Source organism: Nelumbo nucifera, chromosome 4 (assembly GCF_055504915.1).
Source record: "Nelumbo nucifera cultivar China Antique chromosome 4, China Antique-T2T, whole genome shotgun sequence".
NCBI classification, from domain to species: domain Eukaryota; kingdom Viridiplantae; phylum Streptophyta; class Magnoliopsida; order Proteales; family Nelumbonaceae; genus Nelumbo; species Nelumbo nucifera.
Genome location: NC_142652.1, coordinates 6,080,661 through 6,099,405, shown reverse-complemented (window position 1 = coordinate 6,099,405; position 18,745 = coordinate 6,080,661). Strand labels below are relative to the sequence as shown.

Sequence of the window (18,745 nt, the reverse complement as noted above, 5' to 3'; positions counted from 1 at the left end):
ATATATATATATATTTTCTTAAGCGAATGTGATATGTTTAATTAAATAATGATAAAACCTAAATGTGATATTTGATTTATAACCTACTCTAAACTAAAGCAAGTATGTTTTAAAGATTATTCTCTAATGTGCCCCAATCTATTTGCACCATTTGCTTGATTAGTGTTTAGTATTTTAATATATACGAAGTGATTATGTTGATTCCATTCTTCTCTCGAAGCTGTAAATGGACAAGATGTTTCCAGTCTAGTAAAGTGTAATCCAATCCATTCGTTAGAAATTTTGGATGTCCAGTGTCATCCAATCCCATCTATTCTAACATCTCTAGGGGTGAACATTCGGTTTATTCGGCTAAAAACCAAATCAAATAAACCAAATTTATAAAATATAAAACCAAACCAAATCCGAATTATTAAAAAAAAAAAACCAAAACTAAATTTTTCGGTTCGGTTTTTCGTTATTTTGGTTAAAACCAAACTTTATTAATATTATTCTAATACATATTATATTATATATATATATATATATATATATTTATGTATATTATAATATATGTATATGTTAATGTATGTTATATATTAATATTATATAATATATTATATACATATTATAATATATTATGTTTTATATATTAATAATATATATTATATTATGTATATAATAAATTTCAATTAATTTGATTTTTTGGTTAACCGAATTTCTAATCCTAAAAACAAAAACCAAAACTGAAATTTTTTAAAACCAAATTAACCAAACCAAACCAAACAATCCAAAACCAAAAATTTTGGTTCGGTTTTTCGATTTTAACCAAACAATACTCACACCTAAACATCTCTATATCTTCATTTGACCATGTAACAACGATACTTATCACAATCCAACCTAACTGGATTGAATGAGAATTGGAAAGGAGATAACATTATCCATCGACAAGAACTATGGATGAAAGCGACAAGGTCCAAAAATAATAGCAATTAAACAAGGCAAAGTTTTAAAAACTGACCCAAAACCGAAACCATTCTGGTCACCAGTTTCTGAATTGACAATTCAATCATCTAGTTTGAACAGATGATCCGTTCTAACAAAAAATTTAAAAATAAAAAATGACCAAAACCGTTAAACGAATTAAATTGATTCAACCGTTTAGATCAATGGATCATTGACTAATTCAACAATTTTTGGCCGAAAACCAGATTTGGAATAAAATAAAACTGGCTGCCTGGATGGTTCCCAAACCGATCTAACCACCCGGATCAACAACGGTTAGAAAAAATTGGTCTGAAGCATTACAAGGCAACCATGTTTCCAAGAGATGCCAGAATATCCGATATCGTAACCTGTAATACTTGGAAGCGAACAACAAGGCCTCTATTTGCCAAGGAAAATAATGTGCACCTCCACCTTGAATAGACATTAGACCGTGAAATATAACTCGTATTTTTTTTCCTTCGATTTGTCTCTCATTTTCTACCAAACCAAACATAGCTTTAGCGATAAGCTTCAGGAAACCGCATCAACGTCTTTATTTGCCGTGCCTATACCAATGAGGACATCCATCTTATTATCATTAAATAAGTGATTATAGTACAAATCCAAATGCATAACTGTTTAAACAGTAAAAGATGATCAAAGCCCCAAAAGCTAGATGGTTTTGGAAGTTCAAGCATCCACACTGATCTTGGCATCAAGCTGAGTGAACTCTCGGAAGTATGATTTGAAATGCTCGTAGGAGTGCTTCACATCATCAACAGCACACATTTCTCTAATGCTATGCATTGATAATTGTGGTGCCCCAACATCCACCGTGCGGATTCCCACTCCGCTTGCCAATATGGGACCAATGGTCGACCCACAAGGCATGTCATTACGGACCACAAAATCCTGCAAAAGCCAAAATAGAAGCTTCTTATTCTTCGAGCAAGTCGGCCATTTACAACTCTGGTTTCAAAGAGGAAATTTGTATCAAGTGATGATTTCTAAACCATGGTTTAAACTTTAAAGTATCATGGGTCACCGAAATGCTAAATGCTGAAATTTAGGTCCTTCTGATAGATATAAACATTAATACCCACCCTAATATATCCAAATGTGAATTACAAGTCTGAAAAAAAAAAAGAAAGAGTATCGATTGTTGAAAACTCGGGATAGGCAATCTTTGCATATTCAGCGTATCAATGCTTCCAACCATGTTCTGAACTACAGTGTCATTATATCTGCAACAAGTGCATTTCTGCAAATACAAAAACCGGCCACCTTCTTACAAGACATAAAAAAGGTAGTAGTAGCCAATTCCAATTGACAGATCCCCCACTCAATGAGCAATTCACATGTTAGGTAAATTAACATGTAAGGCACATCTATCATTTGTGCGCAATCCTTAATTCATTCCATTCCATGAACAAAAAGGATCCTAGTTTCTTTTTTCTTTCTTTGTAAGAAAAACTTTTCACTTCATAAAATGCCAACTAAAATATACGTGGTCATATATCTCCAAGGGACAGAACTGACCTGAATAGGAAGGCCATGTTTCTCTGCAATCTCTCGAAAAATGAAAGATGTGACGGCATTGGTTGCATAGCGCTGATTGGCATTATGCTTAATGACAAGTCCGCCATGCAGCTTTGGCTGATGATTTTCTTCATGCTTGTCCTGAGAAAGGTCATGTTGCTGAATTGTTAAGATAGCCCATTACAGGCATTTGCAAAATGGGGAAAGAGCATTTTACATACCATATAATTAGGGTGCAAAGCATGTGCCATGTCTGCAGATACAAGAAAGCTCCGTTGTATTGCTTTCTCAAGCAGCTGAGAAATAGCAAGTGCAAAGAAAATAACCAATTATGAGAAACAGAACAGTTAACAAACCCAAATCAGAAAAGAGAAAGAAGAAATGATTTTGCTTATCTGCCTTCTTTGGAAGTGCTTATTCAAATAAGCACTTACCAATGTTTGGTGAAAAAGTGCTTCTTCAAATGGGGGTAGTATAGGTATTTTAAGAATTACGTGGTGGGCCAAGACAGGCCAGAAAACAATAAGTGCTTAAAAACAAGTACCTTCTTGGGTTCTTATTCAAAATGGGCTTATTTCCATGAATAAGCACTTATTGGAGTTTATTTTCCAAATGCACATAAGTGCTTATTGGTGTGATCCCAAGCCTAAAATAAGTGCTTGAAAATAAGCACTCCCAAACGGAAGCTAAAACTTTCTTTTGTCTATACCCTTTGCAAGACTAACATGGTTGCTAACTATCTATCTAAGCCTTTTGATTTTGTATATGAAGCCTTTGAGAGCCTGAATGTGTGGGATTTGGACACCTGCATTTGTAAACTCTTTTCCTTTTTGCTTTTTGATATCTAACAAAATTTCCTTGCTTTCCTCTTAAAAAATTAAAAAAAAAAAAAGACTCCCAATTTGAGGTCTGCAATTCTGATCTTTCAAATGCAACTTACCCTTGGAAGTGGGCTTATATAATTTGCAGTTTGCTCTAATTCATTCCTCCTCTAGTTCGTCCAAGGTGACACCTATATTGACTACCAAAGAAACTATAATAAATGAAAAGGCTACAGCCACCAGATCAAATACAAGGGATCAGGTATTGGATCCCAGACAAGTATGCATATCCTAGTAGAGAGGACACCCTCAACATTATCTAATCTACCAAACAAATCTGGACTTCGAACATAAAAAAGTGGGAAGAAAAATAATAGGTCACATAGAAAATGAATGACTTGAAACTAAGCTCACAGTTAAGACCACTAAATAGCAAGATCGGTATTTACAATACTAATCATCCAGTGAACAGTCTTTTGCTTTACTAATGAACTGATTCAGGTAAAAAAAAAGTGATGCTAAATTCTTAGATAAGTTCTCAAGTTATGTACTTTAGACATGCCCTTAGTGTGTGTGTGCGTGTGTGTGCATGTGTGTAAATGGTAAACAATGATACTAGTATATCTACTTTAGAGCATAATCCAGATTCCAGAATTTGTTAATTTGCTAAAAAAGAGTACCATATTTTTTTTGATAAATGAAGAGCACTAGATATTTGAAAAAGGCAAACTACATATTTAGGACTGCCCTACTTACTGAAAAAAAAATAATTTGCAGCAGAAAGAAAATAACCATAGCAGCAAACCTATATTTCAAGCCTAAAATATGGAAATCATAAAGAAACTGTTCTACCTTAGAATTTGATGAGCTGAAGGAATTTGTGATTCGTGAAAGAGCATCTAACATCACAGGTGAACCAGCTCCTTGTGCAGAGTTTGATCCAACCTCCTCATGATCAAACAATGCTACCATTCTTACACCGGTTTCATCCTCAAGACTACATTCGGAGGATGTGGCATCAATCAAAGCCTAGAATTAAATCCATAAGCTAATAAATCAGAATAACTTTCTATGATGGAAGATAGACAAACAAAGTAGTCACATATTCCTTGTAGACAAACAATTTGAAACAGATATTTTCCTCGTAGACTAACAACTCAAAGGATTGTAGTGAAGAGTACATGACCCAATGTGAATATGACACAAAATTTTGGTATTTCTTAGTTCCTCTGAAACTGTTAGAGAATAAAAACCTAGACCTCATCTAACAGCATTAGCTTTTAGGTTGAATGGGTCATTGACATGGGTGGGCCTGTGCTTGTCCACACTTTAAGCCCAATAGACTTTTGTGTGAGGGAATGTGTTAAGAGAATAAAAACCTATTCAGGGACCTCACCTAACAGCTTAAGCTTTTAGGTTGAACAGTTCCTCGACAGAAACATAAGGCATTGTCAAATTGAGCAAGGAAGACGTGGCATGGCATGATTTAGATGTGTGTTCAACAACTACAAATATAAATTTAATTGTTGTCTAGTGTCAAAAACATTCTTTTTCCTTGCTGATAACTAATTTTGGATCAAACCCCATAACCCAGGACCAGGAGTAGTGTGAAATACATGGTAAAACTTGAAATAAACATCGTGGCATTCAAAGAAAATGGGAAAAATCCGTACTTGATTATAGTTTTGACCACTTTTTTAGTTTGTTATGATCCAAGGTTTCCATGAGTAAAGATCATATTTCCATTTTCAAAGGATATAATTTTCTGAAACTGATACAAGGTTTCTGACATTGTCCATTCAGAAAACCTGAAATAAATTTGCTATTCCAGAAGTGACTGGCATGTACCTAAGATGAAAATACAAGATGCTGTCCAAAATGGTCAAATCATCACCATCATGCTGAGCATTCAGGCTTCTACAAGTATCCAACGCATTAATCTCCAACATGGTTTTGAAAACCAGACCAGTTGAATGGTTCTTGGGACCAAAACCCAACCCTGAACCATGACTGATTCCTGGGTCCAAAACAGTCCAACCATCCAGTCCAGTTTGGTTTTCAAAACCATGACCTCCAAATATCATGGCATAGGGACATGACAATAAATAATAGTTTTTTTTATTGATATGACAATAAATAATATTTTAGTTATATGAATAATTTCAAAATATTGTAAAAATAACGAAAATCAAGCTTCTGAGCCTTCCTTATTAGATGTCTCCTCTCTCAAGATATTGTGGTTACTAGTAGTGCCTAAGTTTTCTGCTGACATCAGTTTGGAGCATAATTGAGATTCCTATGCCATTTGCCAAGTATAAGCACAGTTTCCAAGTGTCAGTATGGCTAAACCCTTTGGTTTCAAGGTGTCCAATCATTAGGGGTGTCAACGGTATTCAAAAATCCGAATTCGAATTCGATATTATAATAATATAATATAGTATATATGTGTTCTAACATTCCTTTTATAAAAGAAAGATACATGTCTTAAATGTTAAAACCTAGGTCAAGTGTCTTTAACTTTTTATATTATATATTATTATATAATCTTATTTTAATATGAATAAACAAAAAGAGAAGTAATTGCTTCTGCCATGATAAGACCACTCGGTTCAGACTTAGTTTCATTAGTTGACAGGTGATAAAAGTGCATTAATTACTTCAACCTGCTCCATCTCATCTCCCCCATTTCCCTCCCATGTATCTCTCTCTCTTTTTTTTTTCTTCGCCTGCATCGACCTCCTCCTCAGTGTCTGGTTTTGCTGATTTTCATGGAAGAGATTTCAAATATAAAACAATGAATAGCGCATTTGAAAGCAAAGATCATGTATCAATGAAGCAAAAAAGAGTTTCACAGTAAATGAATAGCACAGTTGCAGCTATCATCCATTTGTTTTACGGTAAACGGAAAAAAATGATGCAGTCTCTCCCTCTTCTCCTCTTTCTCCCCCTCCCTCCCTCTCTCTCTTGCTTTATCCTTGTTCTTCGTCCATCTTCTTCATTGTTTGTTCCAGATTTTATTAGGTTTTTGTTTTTCTTTTCTATTTTCCCCCTTGTTGTTCGTCTGTCTTCTTCATTTACAGAAACAGTGTATACCCTTTGTTCATTCAAAGAAAATAAGCAAAGACTTTCTCCATAATTCATTCAAAGGGAACAAGAGGGCTCATTCTTGGATTTCAAGAATTAGGATGTAATCCATCGAATTCAAATTAATCAAATATTTAATTATCTAGTCGAATTCGAATTCAATTTTAAATTTTCAACATCCATTGAATATCGAATTGAATTCGAATAATCAGTTTTATAAATACGACGTGATTTGATTCAAATTCGCTCCGATTACAGGCCTACCAATCGTATCATCAACATCAGCATCATACCACTGTTATTGCTAGGCAGCAGAAAGAAATTCCATTGGACACAATGATTAAGTTCATCAGTAAAATGTTGTACTCCCTAACAAATTCATATAAGCTCATAGTCATAGCACAAGAGAGCACCAATAGACATGGTTGATTGTACACACCAACAAATTCAGCTAATGCCTTTGCTGATAGCTCAGCAAAATAGGGCACAACTCGGGAAACACTATTTTGGGCTGAGCTGTAATTTTGTATTAGTACACATGTACATTTTGCTTTAGATTCTGTGTTTTAAGATTTTATGTGCTTCATGTTTGGAGAGGCGGCATCTCGCACCTTCCCAAGGGACTGATTATGTAATTTCTTTCTGCTTTAATGGAAATATGATATTTTATCTATCAAAAAAGAGTATCTGAAAAAGATGCTTACATGACTAATTAACTATAAGAAAATACCTAAGCAGCTAAGTTTTTTCACCATTTTCTGTGAATGGATTATGAATGTAATGATGCAAAATACTGACCTTCAAAGAGCAAAATGACATGCAAAGATTATCAAGCCTTCCTGAGAAAATAAATTCTTTTGTCGCACCAGCTACAGTACTTGGTTGAGTATCACACAACTGTAGCTCAAAATCACATATTTCATCTGTCTTGCATCCGGCCTGGGCTGCAAGTAGCTGCAGGAAATTCAAGCAAAGACAAACTTTATATTCAAGAAACTAAAAAATCCTGCCTTCTCAGATGGAGCACCATGCATTTAAAATACAGTTTTTAAAATTGCAATTCCACTATTATCCTGCTCACCTAATTTTTTTTTTTTTTTTGATAATTCCTGCTCACCTAATAATCTATGAAAACTAAAACCCTTTTTCTCAGAAAAAAAAAAGAAATAAAACTAAAAGAATTTCTTAAGCAGGAAACTTAGGCTCAAAAGTTTTGTAACCTGTAACAGAAGTGAATGATGCTTCTTGCTATCAATATTCCCTTTCTCATTAGACTTCTTTCCTTCACTTTGAACACCACCTTCAGCTGAACCATTTTCAGGAACCACCTTATTAAGCTCCGCCTGACAAATCATCTCATTTAGAGTCAGAGTAGCAGAAAGATAATATTCATGCCACAGCATTCTTACTCAATGGGAAAAGATTCAGTCCATCATAGCATACAACCTATCCCACGAGGATTGGAAGGGTCTAACTTAACGGGGAAAAAACATGCCACAACTATTAAGGACATAAGTATGATAATGTTATCACATCCTGGATTATTTGAGTCTCAATAATATCCAAACATTTTCCTAACTGCCTAAGGACAACTCAGTCATATATATAATAAACAGAATGCTCTTGAGTGCATATTTTTTCTTAAGCAATATTAAGAGTCAGAGATATACAAACTAATTAATTACATTTTATTCATGAAAATAAATTAGACAGACCAGTAACATATATTTTGATTTTTTTTTTTTGGAAGAACATTATTTTTATTAGTTAGACACATTAATAACATCAATTGGCATTGCTGCCTTCCCGACCATGTGTAGCAGGTGCAGATAAAACTTCTACCAATCAAAAGCATAAAACTTCTACCAATCAAAAGGGGAAAATGTAATTGTCAGTGGAAAAGCTCCCTAGCCTAAAGAACAGGTCAGCAAATCATCATTACTACCCTGTCAAAATTCTCTTAAAATTTTCAATAGAATGTATCAAGGTTCAAAATTTCAATATGATACGCCCCATATTGGACATATCGTATTGTATCGATGAGCTGCTGATACGCCTTAAACCATTTCCTAAAATTAATGTTTTTAAATGTTCAAACATGTCGATATTGTCACTGATAAAAATATGAAAGTAAAAAAATAATAAAAAAAAGGTAGTTTTTTATTCACCTGAAACACCCAATACACGTCTTCATGCTATCGAATGTATCAATACTTTGAACCATGGATTATACTATATGTGATTGTCAAAATCATATAATCAGCCTGAAGTTGTCATCCAATTGATTTGTATTGATTGTAATCAATCGATCAAATCTCAATTCTTACTCTTGCTTTCCAATATGGATCCTAGGATCCACCGAAACATTCAAAAGAATGAAGGAAGAATGGTATAGACCAGTGTTTTAAAAGGCGTGGGAGGCGTACGCCTGGAGGTTCCCAAAACGCCTGGAGGTGCATGACAGAAGCGCCCAGACCATTGAGGCGTACGCCTCAGGTATAGAGGCGTGGGTAGAGGCATACGCTTCTGGCACGCCTTTGGAAAGAGGCTTACGCCTCCCATGTGTGATATATTTAAACATTTAACAAATCATTTGTTTTAATTTTTTTATGTTCTAATTGGTGGGGCCACGATTATATCATGGCCCCCATTGTATACAACTATTTTTTTAAGTCTAAAAGAGGGAGAAATATCCCTCTTTCAAACCCAAACTTTAGGGCTCGAAAGAATTGTGAAGTCTGAACTGCGAAACCTCTTGCTAAGTGCGAACTGCGAAGAAGCTCTACTCTGTTCGAACGTTCAACCTGCAACTTCAACTTCAAGAAATCTGGTCTGGTATGTTTTTTTTTTTCTTTTCCTTTCAACTTCGAGCAACCTGCAACTTCTTCTTCTTTATTCTTCTTCGAGCAACCTGAAATTTCTCAGATGTGATCATATTTTTTTTATTCTATTTTCAATTGCAATCGAACTATTGAAGAGAAGTTGCTGCTGGGCCAACCAAGTAACCGACCAACCTGGGTGGCTGTGAACGTGACAAAGCTGCAACGGTTCTGTTTTTTTTTTTTTTTTTGGAAATAAGCTTCAACGGTTAGTAACTTAGTACTTAGTAGTTATGTTCTTCATTTCTGTATTCTGGTGTTTCTTTTTTTTCTTGATTTTAGTAGTTTTGTTTCAGCCTTCTTGAACAAAGCTACATGAATAAATTATGTATTCTGTTGATTATGCAATCTGTTTAACAAAGCTGCATGATTTTAGTAGTTATGTAATCTGTTGATTATGTTCTTTCTATTTTTTCTTTTTTTTAACACATTTAATGGACCGAATAGGCCAAGAGGCCCAAGACCCAACTGCTGGCTGTAGCTTCATCAGTTCAGCCTTTTATTGATTTTGCTTCTTTTGAATTTGATAAATGATTTATTGATTTTGCTTGTAAATTGTAGAAACTGAATGCTTATAGTCTTATAGAAATTAAGTCAATTTAGTGTTATATATGTTTTTATGTTTAAAATATCTATTTTTTATTAATACCCACTATAACTATAAAAAAAATACATACTTGAGGCTTACGCCTCACGCCTCCGGGTAGTGGAACGCCTCGCGTCACACCTCCGCGTTTTAAAACATTGGTGTAGACATATTATATAAAAAGAAAACAAGTAATCAAGCCAAGGAATCAATTGAGCCATTACCAAATGATCCTTGGAGTTCTATAAAATCTTTGAGTTTCAGTTCACAAACTAGATAGCTTATATAAATGACAATATGTGCCACCTGCATGGAAAATACATACAGCTACTAGTATAAATCTTTCCTGTAGATATGCACTGATGGTTTTGTTCAGAAGCAGCAGGTAATAGCACCTTATGAAACACCATCTCATTATAGGAAAGAGAAACACAACTACATCATATGCACAGTGTACGTTGCCAAACAGGTGGAGCCACAACCTGTTTGAGTCAAAAAAGAAAGGTGGATGCAGTGACATTAGGAATGGGAACATAGTATCTAAGAGAACATTTGTTTATAGCAGCATATTTTCTTTTAAGATCAAGTAATGTAGCATTTTACCATGGGAATACCACCATAAGGATATCTTTATGCTTGATTCTCAAATAGAGTATTCCTGCCTATCCAAACATTTATGTGGTGAAATACACCCAAAATAATTCATTAATAAATAGAGGTTAGAGAAATAAATTAACCGAAATTTCACGCGGTCTTTTGGCTGTTTACAAGCCGGGAAGACCGAAAATCGGTCTATTTCCATTTGGCACGCGAAAGATCTAGCTGCCAAAAGACAGGACGCCGAAAAGATGCGAGAAGCCCATTTTGGGCTGATTTTGGGAAGCTCCAAATGAAGCTTCTCGCATCTTTCGCATTTTAATCTCGCGAAGAAAGACCTGAAACAACACACGGAAAGACGCACGTCTGACAAACGGTTTTCAGGCTGCCCATATCTTATGTCAAAAGCTCAATGCGTCTTTTGACTGTCAGAGCTACAAAAAGATCTTCTCAAAAAGACTTGCCAAACGAGCCCTTAGTCTCTAGAGCTCTGCCCAAGGTCACTTCCGATCATTGCCCCATCAAATTAGGTGTGGAAACCTTTATTAGTGGACCTAGACCATTTAGGTTTGAAAACATGTGGTTGACACATCCAGATTTTGGGGTTAAAAGGAAAGAGTGGTGGAGTGAAGAAATTAGGGGAGTAAAATGGAAGGGGGTAAGTTCCACAAGAAGTTGCAAAGACTGAGATATTAAAATTGAAGGGATGGAATAGGGATCACTTTGGTAGGGCTGAGAAGCAAAAGCTGACTCTAGTTACTCGGATTGAGGAGCTAGACAAGAAGGAATCTCAAAGGACCATGAATGAACAGGATAGAGAGCTGAGAAGGAAACTAAAAAGGATTTGGAAGATGTATTACTTAGAGAGGAGATCTGTTGGAGGCAGAAATCAAGGCATAAGTGGATTAAGGAAGGCGATGGGAATGCCCAATTCTTTCATGATTTGGCAAACGGAAGATGAAGGAAAAATTATGTGATCAAATTGGAATCACTTTAAATCCATTTATAGAAGACCTTTAAATGAGAGATTACCTCTGGAAGGGTTAGATTGGCTAAGGTTGGGTGAGGGAAAAACAAGCTGGTTGGAAAGAAGGTTTGAGGAAGAAGAGATAAGGAAGGCAGTGTTTTTAATGGATAGATCTAAGGCTCTAGGCCCTGATGGTTTTACAATGGCGTTTTACCAAGGTTGTTGGGAGGTGCTGAATGATGACTTAGTTGAGGTGTTTCAGGAATTCACAGATACACACATAGTGAGCCCAGGAGTCGATGCCACTTTCTTGGCCTTAATTCCTAAAAAGGCTGATGCGGCTCACCCTAAAGATTTTAGGCCGATTAGTTTGGTGACCAGTATTTACAAAATTCTAGCCAAGGTCTTGTCATTGAGACTTAAAGAAGTCCTTCCCTCTCAAATTAGCCAAGCCCAAGGGGCCTTTGTACAAGGGACACAAATCATTGATCAGATTTTGCCAACGATCATGTGGAGGAGATGAGAAGATCAAAAAGAAGAGGTTTCGTTTGCAAGTTGGATCATGAAAAGGCATATGATTTGGTGGATTGGCAACTCCTACTTCATGTTTTGAGAAGTTGTGGCTTTGGAGAAAGGTGGTGTAATTGGATTTTTGGGTGCATTAGTTCCTGTCACTACTCTATCTTGATTAATGGAATAGTGAAGGATTTCTTTCCAGCCTATAGGGGTTTTAAGCAAGGAGACCCTCTCTTACCATTCTTGTTTACTTTAATAGTTGATGTGTTGAGCAAGCTGATATCAAAGGCTGACAGGGAGGGTGTAGTAAGAGGGTGGCGAGTAGGTAGAGAGGAAATCCCAGTTACACACCTTCAATTTGCAAATGATATACTAATTTTTTGTGAAGGGGGGGGGGATTTTGAGAAGGTGAGAAATTTGAAGATGTTGGTAACAAATTTCAAAAGGGTATCCAATTTAAAAGTTAATCTTGATAAGAGTTAAGTAGCATGGGTCAATTTGGAATTAAGAGAGTTGGAGGTTATCGTAGAGTGTCTTGAGTGTTCCATTTCTACTTGGCCTTTGACCTACTTGGGGCTCCCTTTAGGGGCAAATCCTAGAGAGAGTAGTTTTTGGTGGGGGGGGGCGAATCACTTTGATCAGAGCCACGCTAGCTAACCTACTTCCTGATTGTTTTTAGGATTCCTTCTAGGGAAGCTAAAAAGCTAGAGAAGCTTATGAGAGATTTCCTGTGGGAACCAGGGGAAAGTAGGAAAGGTCACCTAGTTAAGTGAGAGGTGGTTTGTAGGAGCGAATAATAGGGGGGTTTGGGATTGGGGAATCTAGTTCAAAAGAACCAAGCTCTTTTGGGGAAATGGCTGTAGAGATGGCCTTTGGAAAGAGAAAGATTGTGGCATGAGGTGATAGGAAGCATTCATGGTCGTGCAGAAAATGGGTGGGATGTTGGTGTATCTCGACAGGCAACACTGGCAACTCCATGGAAGGCTATTCGCAGTATTTGTTTTTCTTTATGAATGATAATAAATTTATTAATTCAGAAGCAGATTTAGAGTGAGTTCATACAACATCCCAGGGAGAGGCGCAAGCTGCAGCCCCTCCTTGAATCTTACAAGTAAACTAGGAAAAAAAAGCAAGAATCACAACTGAGCCCAAAACAATTCTTCCCTATTTACCCCTTGCTCAGCTAACACATCTGACAAAGTATTTGCTGATCTCCCCACCCACTGTACAGTGACCAACATATTCCTTGTCAACCAACTAAATTTCTTCATTTCATTCTTGTAACGCCACATAGCCTCTTCAGGATTTTTCAACCAACCCACCACCACTTTGGAATCCCCCTCGATTGTTAGGTGTTGTACCCCTAGCTGGTTTGCAAATTGCACCCCTTGTACAACAGCTAAAAGTTCTGCCCTAATGAAGTCCCCAATTCCCAAGGGACCTGAGTAGAGCAACAAAATCTCTCCCTTCTCATTTCTCAAAGCACCCCCAATTTCGGATAATCCTGGATTACCCATGCTACTTCCATCAAAGTTCAACTTCAGTGAGCCTTCGGATGGAGGAGACCAGCTTATAATTGATTTGTCCTTTAGGGATGAACACCTCGCTACTGCTGACCAATTTCTCCAAAGGTCATTAAAGGAGAATTGATGAAAGACTTCCAAGGTCTTCAGCCAAGGTATTGTCCTATTTAACACAGTCTTTCAATTCCTAACTGCTCCTTTCCTTTTCTTGAAAAGTTCTAACATTCCTTTCTTCCCAAAGAGTCCAAATCAAGGCAGCATGAGCACATCTCCACATAAGTCTCCCTATTTTTGTAGGCCAATAAAAGGTACAATGGTTGAAGAGCATGTGAACTTCTGCTAGTAGACTCCAACTACTCCCAAACAATGAAAGTAGCCAAGCCCAAAGGTCTGCAAAAAAGGGACAAGATATTAATAGGTGGTAACAATCCTCACCGTGAGCTCTACAGAGGATACACCAATTAGGAGAAATACAAAGGAAAGGTCTTCTCTTTTGTAGGTTATCTAGAGTGTTTACTTTCCTATGGAATACTTCCCAACAAAACGCCATAACTTTTTGGGGAACTGGCCTGCACCAAATTTCTTTTGACGGAAAGGGTTGGTGAGTAGAAAGTTGAGAGATGGACTTGAAGAAAGAAGCACAAGTGAAGGTTCCATTGGGTCTAGGAGTCCATACCCTCTTATCTGGCTTGGAGGGATCCAAACAAACCTGATTAAGACAACCAAGCAAGACAGAAAGAAATTCAATTTCATCATCCCTAAGTCCTCTACGAAACCCAAAATCCCAAGTAGGATCTAAGGGTGTTCCCAAAGGTGAGATCCTTGGGAGGATACTTAGGGTGTTCCCTAAGTCCATACCCTCTTATCTGGCTATTCACAGTATTCTCCCTCTCTTTCTCAACCTAATCAGGTATGATGTCTGTGCTGGAAACTTTGTTCTTTTTTGGGAGGACACTTGGATTGGTGATCAACCCTTGAGGGACCTTTTTCCTTCTCCATTTAATGTCTCTTTGTACAAAAATGAGTTTGCTTCTTTTTATTGAATAAAGTTAACCTTTTTTTCAAAAAAAAAAAAAGAATTTGCTTCCATTTTTTTCTCCCCTCTTGAAAATCACTTGGCACCAAACTGGGATTTTGGCTTTCGTAGAGGTTTGAGGGATGGGGAAGTTGAGTGTCTCACCAGTTTATTGAGTCTTCTTGATAAAGTCTGTTTGGACTCTTCTCAACCAGATAAACGAATTGGTCCCCACAGCCAAAAGGATCTTTCTGTTGTGCTCCTTTTTTAGGTCCCTTTGTCAGCCCCTATCTCATAACTTTCCCAATTAAGGAAGTGTGGTGTAGATCCATTCCCCCTAAGGTAATAGCTTTTTGTTGGAGGTGTATCATGGGAAAATAAACACCTTGGATAATCTACAAAAGAGAAGACCTTTACTTTACATCTCACCCAACTGGTGTATTCTTTGCAGACCCCATGGTGAAGACTGTTACCACTTACTAATTTCTTGTTCTTTTACAGCAGAATTATGGGATTGGCTCTTCTTGTTGTTTGGGTGCAGCCATGCAGGTGGAACATGCCAGCAGAAGCAAGCTTACTCTTCGATCATTCTACCTTTCCTTGGCAGCCAAGAAGAGGGAGGTTAATGTGGAGATTTGCAAGAGCAGCAATGATCTATACTGTTTGGGAAGAAAGGAATGCCATAGTGTCAAGAGAATGAAAGAAACCTACAAGAGCTGAAGGATTGCATTTTGAATAGGGCGGTTCAGTAATTAAAACCTACGGAGCTTTTCCACCTTTTCTCCTTTAGTGATTTGTGGAGGAATTGAGCTGTAGTGGCAAGTAGTACCTCTGCAAAGCCTAGAGCAAGCATGATCTGGGTACCTCCTCCTATAGGTGTACTGAAGCTGAATTTTGATGGTAGTAGTCAAGGTAATCCAGGTCCTTCTGGGTTGGGAGGGGTTTTCAAGAATGAGGCCAGAAATGTGGTGTTGCTCTACTCGGGTCCTTTAGGATTTGGGGACTCCACTAGGGTGGAGCTGTTGACTGCAGTTCAAAGTGTACAGTTTGCAAATCAGCTAGGAGTGGCACAATTGTTAATTGAGGGTGACTCCAAGGTGATAGTGGGCTGGCTACAGATTCCAGAATCTGTAGTGTGGTATTATAAATATGAAATTAAGAGGTTTAAATGGCTCACAAGGAACTAGGGGTGGATACGAGCCGAGCCAAATAGTACGAGGCTCGAGCTCGGCTCACCAAGGTAATACAAGGATCGAGCTCAATTTGAGAAAAAATGTTTTATAAAAATAAAAAATTATATATTAGAAATATTCTTTATTTGATATTTAAAAAATTAAGAATTATAATACTTTTATTATATATATATATATATATATATATTCGAGCTTGGCTCGCGAGCCTCACAAGCCGAGCTCTATTAGGCGTGAGCTCGGCTCGTTTATTAATCATGGACAGTGGAGAAGAATGGAGAACAAAAGCCTTATTAAAGAGAACAAAATGCATTCACACATAGAGAAGGAATATGGACAGTGGAGAAGCAGATGGATGACTGATTCCCAGCCATTCTCACATAAAACAGACCTGTCCACCAACACCATGCCTCTAGCCAGAAGGTTATCCATGGCTTGGATTTTATTAAAGATCCCAGCCCATGAAAAGAACACAACTTTAGAAGGGAGACCTAACTTCCAAATCCACTTCCAGGGAACTTCATCTGAATCTTGAGCTGCCAACAAGAGAGAATAGGATTTTACCAAGAAAGCCTCATCTTTACACCCTCTCCAAACTTTACAATCAGGTCCACCAGGGGTAGAAGAACGGAATTGATGCTTGCCAACAAAGAACTAAATTCCATTATTTTAATTAGAAAAGGTAGCTGAAATATAACGTAAGCTTTTTAAAATTTTCATGCTACAGGTTCATTATTTCTTTCATCTATTACTTATCTTTCCTTTACATTATACACTTAGTGTTTAATGTACAATATGTACATGTCGGTAATAAAAAATAAAAGTGTAATAAGTGCAATATGCCCATAAATGGTCAGAGGATACATCTTGGTATAGTCCTTGGACCCTAGATTCTGCTGTTAGACAAATATGAAATTTGACTCTTGCACAAATACTGAAATACTCATACCAAACCCACATAAGATGGGCTTTCAAACCCAATATTAACGACTACATAAACATACAAAAGCACAAATAACCAATATAAGAAAAGGTTCATAATCTAATAATCACCTTAACTGATGTTGCTAGTATTGGAAGAAGATGACCATGCGTGTTCAGCTTGAATCCATCATTGACACCCCTATTCATTTATAAGAAAAATAGCCATCCAGCATTAAAAGTTCATCGGAGAGAGAGAGAGAGAGAGAGGTAACAAAAATCAGATTTCAGATATTTTGTTGACAGACCTGTCCAAGTGAATTGCTAGGGTAGGAATTCGCATTATAGGTTCTTCGATCCTAACAAGCCGATGTAAGTACGACACAGATTTATCTTTCTCCTCCCTTATGATCAACCGCCCGGCAACAGTTAAGTCACGATCGAACCACGTGTTCCATAATCCACCTCCATACGTTTGGACACCAACTTCCAAATACCCTCCTTTGGCTACCTGAGGTAGCCAACCAACCAAGTTTCCAACTTAAATTCAAAAAATTTATAATAATGAAAACTTCAAAACTTAGTAAAATTTAGGTGTTCAACATTTCAAGAGAATATCGAAGGACCAGATTCTAAAACTTGATAACCTCCCATGATGAAAATAAGCCGCAAAAAGACTGCACAGATGAAGGGAAATTACCTTTGAAACGGGCTTTAGTTTCAGACAAGGGCTATCGGTATGAGCGCCGATAATGTGAAATCCATTTCCCGCAACATATCTATACAAGGTTGCAGGAATTTCAGAAACAAAGAACGAAGAAAAAAAGTTGAAAGCGATAAGGTAGTGTAATTGATTTTACAAATTTTAGTCATACTTTCGTCCAACCGCAAAAGCAACAATTGTAGAGTGATTTCTTGTGAAGAAGTATTTCTTCCCGACCTGCAGTTCCCAATCCTCTCTCTCAGAGATTTGCTCGAATCCTGCGTTCTTCAAACGCTTCTTCGCCTCGTCTGTGCCAAAAACATGACCATTAAGGAATACTAGAAATCTGCAGGATGAGGTAGAAAAAAAAAAAAAAAAAAGAAACCCTAGGTGTGGGAAAGAAATGATAAGATAACTATGTGATATTATTATTCAATACGAATGGAGAGAGACAGATGAGTTAGCAATTTGTTACCAACTGCATGAAAGGCAGTAGGAGAAGCGTTGAGGAAGTTGATGAGATCAGAAACAACTGTACTTCCTTCGCATTGTTCTCCTCCTGCCATGGCTTTGCACCTTCCACCACCTTCAAGGCTTCGATGGCGTTCGCGTTCTTGCTCCTCGGTATGCAGAGCGCCAGACAGAAAATCTCTCTCTCTCTCTTCTCGCGCTCTTCTATAAATGAATCTCACGTGAGATGCACGCAGTAAGGATCTCCTGATGCCTCGGTACTACGGGCTCATGCTCATCTCCGGCTCCGCTGAAAGGGAGTGCCAGGGCCACGTTCCGGTAGTTCTAAAATGCCAAAATGAAAAATCAGCCATATCCCATATGACCACTTGGCTCCACCTAGACGGTTTATTAATCAATACTAATCGGTCATGTAGAAAACCCCGAATTTAATAACTGTACTATTAGTGCATGTTATAAAATAAAATTTGACTATATATTTATACAAATATATCTTTATATTTGCAAAATCCATCCTTATATAAATACCCTCACGTTAGTGGTGATAAAAAAGAAGATTAAAATGAAATAAAGACTTTATGTTATTTGCCCATTAAAACACAAACTATTATGTATAGAGAAAACAGACCTAATGGGTACAAAAACTTGAATATCCATTTTTAATAAGGCATACACCCTAGACAGCAAGAGAGTGCAGGAAATAAATGAACATAAATAAAGTCAATTCAAGTATGAAGAAGAAAAAATCTTCAAATAGCATGTTTATGGATTTATTTTTTTGGTGAAAGGAAATAAATTAAATAGGAAAAACAAGCACCAACATTAAGGGTCCGTTTGGTTTGCAGTTGGAATTGGAATTAGAATTGAAATTGAAATCTTTTGGAATTAAAATTAGAATGGTATATTTCTATAGTTTGTTTGATTCAGAGGGAAATAGAAATGAGAATTGGAATCAATAAGAAGG

The 18,745-nt window shown here is 36.9% G+C and overlaps 1 protein-coding gene across 2 annotated transcripts; it reads right to left on the bottom strand.

The window, feature by feature from the left end:
- Positions 1 to 1,538: 1,538 nt before the first annotated feature.
- LOC104591665 (Zn-dependent exopeptidases superfamily protein) lies at positions 1,539 to 18,143 on the bottom strand. Of its 2 annotated transcripts, none has more exons than XM_010250616.3 (11): positions 17,786 to 18,143; positions 17,483 to 17,618; positions 17,308 to 17,386; positions 16,916 to 17,118; positions 16,740 to 16,809; positions 7,634 to 7,756; positions 7,212 to 7,367; positions 4,182 to 4,358; positions 2,730 to 2,804; positions 2,509 to 2,649; positions 1,539 to 1,881 (listed from the first exon to the last, which is right to left on the bottom strand). In XM_010250616.3, the coding sequence occupies exons 1-11, from the start codon at positions 17,874 to 17,876 to the stop codon at positions 1,660 to 1,662; spliced, it is 1,473 nt and encodes a 490-aa protein (XP_010248918.1). In that variant the 5' UTR covers positions 17,877 to 18,143; the 3' UTR covers positions 1,539 to 1,659. The 2 variants fall into 2 exon arrangements, with proteins under 2 accessions (XP_010248918.1, XP_010248919.1); XM_010250617.3 differs by lacking the exon at positions 1,539 to 1,881 and adding an exon at positions 2,004 to 2,230.
- Positions 18,144 to 18,745: the final 602 nt, after the last annotated feature.